The sequence below is a fragment of the Numenius arquata genome, chromosome 17 (assembly GCF_964106895.1).
Source record: "Numenius arquata chromosome 17, bNumArq3.hap1.1, whole genome shotgun sequence".
NCBI classification, from domain to species: domain Eukaryota; kingdom Metazoa; phylum Chordata; class Aves; order Charadriiformes; family Scolopacidae; genus Numenius; species Numenius arquata.
Window position 1 is genome coordinate 4,422,316 of NC_133592.1, and position 7,142 is coordinate 4,429,457.

Below are 7,142 nucleotides of genomic sequence, written 5' to 3' on the forward strand. Positions count from 1 at the left end.
GAAGCGAACACAGGCATCCAAGGCCCTAGAAAGGATATAGCAAAGCAGGAATAGCCCCTCAGGAGACTCATCTGCAGGTTCACTCTAACCATCAGATAACTTGGCTTCAATCAGGACAGTGAGATGTTCTCATGTCTGCATGGAAGGCAATTAACAAGGGATCTTAATAGCACAACGTGTGAAACTGTCAGGACTTCCTCCTGGGATTGTCACACTTTTAACTCTACCAGAAGATTAATAAAAAAAATGGGGTTTTGGCCAGTGAAGAACAAATGAAGAGAACCCTAAGCAATTGCGGAGGGATGGAGAGAGGCAATGCCTTCCTCTGCTCAGAGCTTGGATTCCACACAGAGACAGCGTGGAACACTCAGCGACTGTGCAGGCTCTGCAGAAGGCAGCAGATGCGAAGCTAATGTGTGTGTGGGGGCGGAGGGTGTTTATGAGCACAATAAATAAATGTATGAATCCCTATAAAAGTTCCATATAAAAGTGAGTTAGAGCTGCCCGAGGGCCATGGCCTCATAATAAAAAACACATCTCACAAGCACAGTATGAAGCAGCAGCTGTACTGTAACCCCCTGGCTGCAGCACTGAAAAGCCGTGAGTCTGCCTGCTCCCACACTCTCGTGTGAAGTGCTGACCCCATGAAATGCAGGAGGAATGGTACTTCCTTCAGCATAGTAAGGAGTTTGCTCTAGGAGGGGGTTCTTTGAACCTCAAAACCTAGGAAGCAGTTCTGGATCTGTCTTTTTGCCAGATTTAAGTTCTTTTTCTTCTTAAAAAAAAAAAAAAAGCAATCTGCAAGTGGCTAGAGATACTGGTTTGATTCACCAACAGTTCCCAGTGTGACATATTAGAGCTGGATCAAAACAAATAAAAAATTTCTCCAGAAAACATCGTCAGTGACTTCTCTCCCCCAAAACAAACAAGCAAAAAGCACTACTTCATGGCTGAGCAGCAATTTTCATCAAGAAGTTTTGAATTTTTAATTTCAGATGGGGGGGGTGCATCAAAAAACCCAAACACTTAATTTTGTATGCCTAAAAAGAAACCACCTTTTTTGTCACTAAACCTAGATAAAAGTATTTTAAAAATATCTCCCCACAGAAGAAAAAGAGAGAGAGGAAGAGAGAGGGAGGAAGAAAGAGAGAGAGAGAAGAGAGAGAGAAGAGAGAGAGAAGAGAGAGAGAAGAGAGAGAGAAGAGAGAGAGAAGAGAGAGAGAAGCATTCATAATAATTACTTCCCCCCCAGAGGTAAGGGGGGAAAAGTGCTGACCCCTCCCTCGCTCTGTTTGCCGTCATACTCCACCACCCCGGAAAGAAGAGACTTGCAGACTCCCAGCCTGTAAATTCCTAACTGTCCTACCACTTTCTCCAGAGCCGTCTCTTGCTCTGCTGCTCTCCCGGGAGCAGAGGCTCACGTGTCTCAGCTGAGAAGGGTGGCTATCAAACTTCAGTCCCAGCCCACGAGTCACAAACACACCGGGCACATGAACCTTTGGCCACCCATTTCCACTCTAAAGTGCACATAATGCCAGGTCATATCTCCCAGGGAGAGCTGCAACTGTTCCAACACACAGGCTTTCCCTAGTTATTAAGACTGTCCTCATGTTTCATACGGATGCCAGTCAGAGCTAAACAAAACGCTCTCCTCTCCTACCAGCACAGAGCTGCTGGGAATAGCAACCTTGTTCCATGACAAACAGCATCTTGCAATTCACTGCAGGGCTAATTGCATTACATTGCGGATATAACGCTCAAGGAAGACGTCAGCTCCTTGGCTTTGCCCACAGGCAACAAGGACATTATTGATTTATTCAGGACTTAGGACTACTTGTCACAGGTTGCATTCTCTTTGATAATAAAGCCTTACAGGCAAGGCTTAAATTTCAGCTGCAGCCCTAATTGAAACATAGCTAATTATTGAAGGTCTGCCTTTACATCCCATTCCCTTGTTACTGGGGTAATGTTCTGTAAACCCAACAGTCAAACTCTCCTCTCCCTTAGAAAGAAAAAAAAAAAAAAAAAAAAAAGGAAGGAATAAAACCCCATCTACTATTCAAGCAAGTCCAGCGGGAAATTACAGATTCCTCTCTTTGAGCCCGAGGTAGCTACCAGCCAAGCGCCCCATCCCGCAAGGACTCAATGACTTCAAAGGATGCTTGTAGAATCAGACTCCAAATTAAGGCCAAGGTTTGAGATGGGGGAGAATTCAATGTGGCCAAAACGAACATTCAGCCTAGACCAGAAGCAATTTACCTTGCATTCACCTTTTGGGCGGCAGCATACCCTGTGAGCCCCAGCAAATTCAAATACAGCACACAATTTAGGTGTGATCAACAATTACAGTAATCTAATTCCCAACTGCTGGCTTGCTTGATTGTACAACAAACGTACTGCAGTCCAGACACGTGGATTAGCAGTCGGTCACAGCTAACCAGGTATGAATGAGCACTCATCAGAACAGACAGTCCAGTTATTAGCTGAATGATAACGGGACCCCCAGGGCACCAAGGACATCCTTTCGCGGAGACTGCATGACAGCTTTTGGCTTTGCAGTTCAGCCAGACACAGAAGCAAGATTATCGCCTCATAAAGCAGGGACGAAATCCCACCCGAACTTTAGTATTGCCAGGACGATGCCAGCATCAGAGAAAGCTCCCTTACAGAAGGTGACATTTACACACACACACCCCCCAGCACAAAAGTTTATGACATCAAGAGAGTGCTGCTGTTTAGAAGCAAGTCAACCCTAGAAAAATCCTTCAGTTATAGCTGCTTCACATTTCACTGGCAGACGGAAGGAATACCACAAAGCAAACATGTCAGTTAAAGCAGCGAAAAGCATAATTTACAAACTCGAATCCGCAACGCAAATTCTCAGCAGCTATAACGCAGTGCTCTACAGAGCTGTGCTGATTTCAGCCAGCTACAGATCTGACCCAAAGCGGTTACCAGATACAACCATAGTTTTTGGTACAGAAGCAAATACTTTGCTAATTCTGTGCAAGTTTTAAGCAGCCGGTCCTCCCCTGGAGGATGTAACCCCGCAGAAGTCAGTTTAGCAGTTGGGGAGCCATTTCAAAGAATGCAGTGCTGGTTTTACAGGTCCTAGTTTGCCTGTCTCAAAGAGGAGAAGATCCTTTATTCCACAGAGCAAGGATAGTGCAACTGGCAGCAAACAGAGCACCTGCTGCAGCACCTCGGCTCAGCACCTGCGCATGGAGGGATGGCCAGGCTGGGCCCTCTTCTGTCCCTGGCTACTCTGAAGAGGAATTGAGAGAAAGGCCCAAAGCAGTAGTGATAATTATCACTTGCACACCAGCATCCTGGGAACTGGCAGCATAGAGCACATTCCTCCTAGGCTGTATTTTAAATGCAGGGAAAATCTAATACAGAGGAAATTAACTGGAGGTTAGACTCTTTGCTCACAAGACAGACAATATATCAGTTGTTCACATACCTGATCAAATAGGGCTTTCCAGTGCTGAGAGGCAATGCATAAGGGAGGAAAAAGAAGAAAAATAAGGTTTAAGAGCAACGACATTAACATGCAGTAAACTGCAGAAGTATATTCTAACAGAGAAATAACCAAATGATTTAGTGCCATTTCCAACATCCTTCTTCATCCCAGAATCACCTACCCTTCCGGGGGAGGAGGCAGGGGGAATCTACCAACCACAGGGAGGACAGTTTTCATTTACAAATCCAAATTAGGATGAACTCAGAACATTCATGTGTTAATTCTGTTTTCTCCCGCTTTGTCTACTTGCAGGCAAGCAAGGAATAAAAGGCTTTTTTACTCACAGGGATCAAGAAAGCTTGGTGTATATTGAGGGGAGGGAGGAGTTAGCAATGGTTTTTCAGATCACTTTCTGAGGCCCTGTGGCCCAACACTGACCCACAAAGCGCCTTGCGGAGTTGTTGGAGCCTTGTCTGCTGCCTGCTCCTAACTCTGGCAGGGACTTGCTGTAACGTCCTTGATAACCCATCACTTCTTTGAGCCTCACATGTCCACATCTTAAAAACAGGTAATTCCTCTCGCACAAGGTACAAGGGGGGAAGGCTGAAGTAAGCCCATTGCACGAATTTACCCCACAACTTTTGTTCTAGCAGATCTGCCTTAAAAGCTCTGTATAGGAGAAAGCTCCACTTCAACACAGATGACCATGTGAACACTCCACAAGTCCTTGTCACTTGGGAACAGAAAAAACAAGCTGTCAACTGGCTCTGATTTATGCTTTGTAGAAAGACCAAGTCAAGTCACCTCCCTGCCCCAAGCTTGCTGCCTCACTGTCTCACATAACGGAGGAAATTCTTAATGAATTAAGGCTCTCTCTCATCTCTTCTAGATTTGAGGGCCAGCTGAGAGCAACTTCCACGGGGCAACACTGGAGTAACCACTGGGTTGGGGTCCCCAGAAAAAACCTTGCACATTTCCAGCTCTACTGTCTGAAGCTGTTCAGCACAACACTTTTGTTTCTGTCTCATTCACCTTCCCAGAAAAGCAAAATGAGAAAAATAACAAACATCAGACTCATACAAGCAAATCTCACTGTGCTATATGCAAAGCAGCGCTCTGGTCAGAGTTTTATCTGGTCCTGGAAGAACATTTCCTTCCACCTGGTAGGCAGATCTAAAGCAGAATTGACTGGAGAGACAGTGGGATATCAGGCCACTGAATTCTATTTAATCAGTTAAGTTGTTGGCTTCCCTCCTCCCCATGCCTCTATCCATTTATAAACTCCCATTTATCATCATAAAGCAGCCCAGGACTTGAAACAGAACATTTTGGGACTGCCTGAATCCTGGCTTTGTGGAATGCTGCTCTGAGAGCTGTAATGACATCACAGCTGAGCTGCTACACACTGTCAAGGCTGGACAGCCAAACCTCCACTACATAATGTTTTTGTGGTTAATAACACATAAAGAACTGACCTTGTGTCGGTCCTTGCTGGCCAAGCCAGACAGCTTACATCAAGCTTTCAAATGTATTAATAACAACAGAAAATCAACTCCCAGTTAGGTCTCAGGGCGGGGGGGATGGACATGCTCTTAGCACTGAGCAGTTTGGATTTTCAGAGATGATGCTCTGGAGCCTGCTTGTTTCAGCAGGAAATCTTGGTGGTGGAGGAGGAGGGCATTTACACCATTTCCTGCTCTTCCGACTTGCAGATGACATACGATACCTCACGCTTCTGTCACATCATCTACTGCCAGGTCTCAGCAGCTTCCCATAACCAATGGAACTGCAGGCTCCAGCCCCATTTTGTTGATTGCAGAAAACAAGGTACCAGAGTCAAATAACAATGCAGATCCCAGCATAAGTAACAGCGAGACACCGTGAGCTGGACCAGACCCAAGCTGTCCTACCTCAAGGTCAAGCAGCAAGTCAGTAACAGAACTAGGATGAGAATCTAGATTTCATCAAGGAAAGCTCATGGTCTCTCTCCTGCCTCAGGAGCGCAATCCTGCCTGGCGCTCAGCACTTCAGCATCTCCTGGGCCCCTGGCAGGATTGAATTGCTAATGGCTGCGTTCGTGCAGAGGCTGGAGAAACTCCAAGGGGCCCACATGTATCACAACAGGAAATCTTTCTTGTAGACCATCCAGACAAGCACAAAATTTGTCAGGGAAGAAAAGGTCACAGGCAGAGGTAAGCAAGCACAAGGATTTGGAAACCTGGACTGTGAAAGCTCCTGGAAAAGCCACCCTTTCTGAGCAAAAGCTACATGTGCCCCTGGGTCAGGCACGCTCCTTTTAGGGCTGTCTGGCAGTGCTGTAGCAGAGGTGAAAACTGCATCACACGTTCCCTCCTGGCTGTACAGTGCTTGGGAATACAGCCTGGGGAACGCAGCTCCACCAGGCAACTGCACTTCCTCCGCTGCCCTCTGGGAGGAAAATCGAACGGCAACCGAATTGTAGGTGACTCAGAACGAGGGGCTGGGGGATGAGGAGCAGGCACTGTCCTTAGCAGCCCGAGGCGGGTTCCTCCAGCAGTGTCATAAAAGTAGCGGGGAAAGGGGATGTGTCATTGCTGGAGGCTTAGTTCACAAGTGTCCCTTTCATGCCGGTGCAAGGCCCGAGACAGAGCCCACTTCAGAAAGACATTTAGTATTAATGCTTCATCCCTCCATAGGCAGGAACAGAGCCTGCGCTTAACCTCTGCAGACTGAGCACTTCGCACAGTCCTCATCCCAGCAGAGTTTGTCGGGAAGGAGAGCTGCGAGCAGTGCTGGGATGCACCAGGAATGCAGGATCTGCTCACGATCACTCCCAGACAGGTGCACAGCGAGACCCTGCCTCCGGGACCGGGAGATGCAGAACTACCACCTCAGCTCTGCAGGCTTCGCTGCTCAGCCTGGCGGGAGCAGATTCAAAGCACGCAGGACCACTTGGTGTCCTTCTAGGCTGGATGAGTAGAGGCAGAGACCCGGTGCCAAGTTATCCCACCCTCAAGTGCAATCAGAGCTCAGAGGGTGGAGAGAAGCTATCAGCCCTGCCGAGCCGGGGAAAAAAAACTTCCTCGGCTGTTTGTTGCTCGGGGGCTGGAACAGGGAGCAGGCTCCCGAGAGCGTTTCACATCTGTCACCCTCCGAGCGGCCGGGACTCTGGAAAAAGCTCTCTGTCCCCAGGGAAGCCCCTCAAGCCAAGGCGTCAGCCCCTCTTCAGCCTCTAGAGCTGCTTCTGTGCGCAGCCCCGCAGCCCCTGCCCGGCCGTGAGCCAGCATCTCGCCGGCGGCGCGGCTCCGGGCGCGGACACCGGGCGGACGGGCAGCCGGGCTGGGGCAGGGCGGAGAAGGGAGCTGCGGCCCCGGGGACCGAGACGGCCCGGCGGCTGCCGGAGCCCGCGGGCAGCCGGAGGCGAGGGGCGCGCAGAACGGCGGGGACGGCGGGTTTCCCTCGCCCCAGAGGGTCACCGGCCCCATTCCTCCCCCCATCCCGGACTCCATCCATAAATAGCTTGAGCCGATTAACCCGGCCGAGAGGAAAGGGGGGAAGACACCGAGCAAAGGAAACTTACATCCTCTGCAGCCATAGGTAGGACATCCTCGGAGTCCAGCACCTCGATTTCTTCCGCCTCTGAGCTGGCAGCCACAGCAGGGGAAGAGCTGGCGTGAGGCTCCGGCAGCCTGTCTCCCAT

General features: G+C 49.1%; 1 protein-coding gene across 3 annotated transcripts in view; it reads right to left on the reverse strand.

The window, feature by feature from the left end:
- The window catches only part of RHBDL3 (rhomboid like 3), a 61,820-nt gene extending 54,678 nt beyond the window's left edge, over window positions 1–7,142 (reverse strand). For 2 of the 3 annotated variants that reach the window (XM_074160188.1, XM_074160186.1), the window contains exons 1-2: window positions 7,023–7,142; window positions 3,464–3,487 (exon numbers count right to left, since the gene is read on the reverse strand). In XM_074160188.1, the coding sequence (XP_074016289.1) occupies window positions 3,464–3,487; window positions 7,023–7,142 (144 nt within the window). Of the gene's footprint in view, window positions 1–3,463; window positions 3,620–7,022 lie in introns of those variants that run through there. The other variant, XM_074160187.1, reaches the window with a different exon arrangement.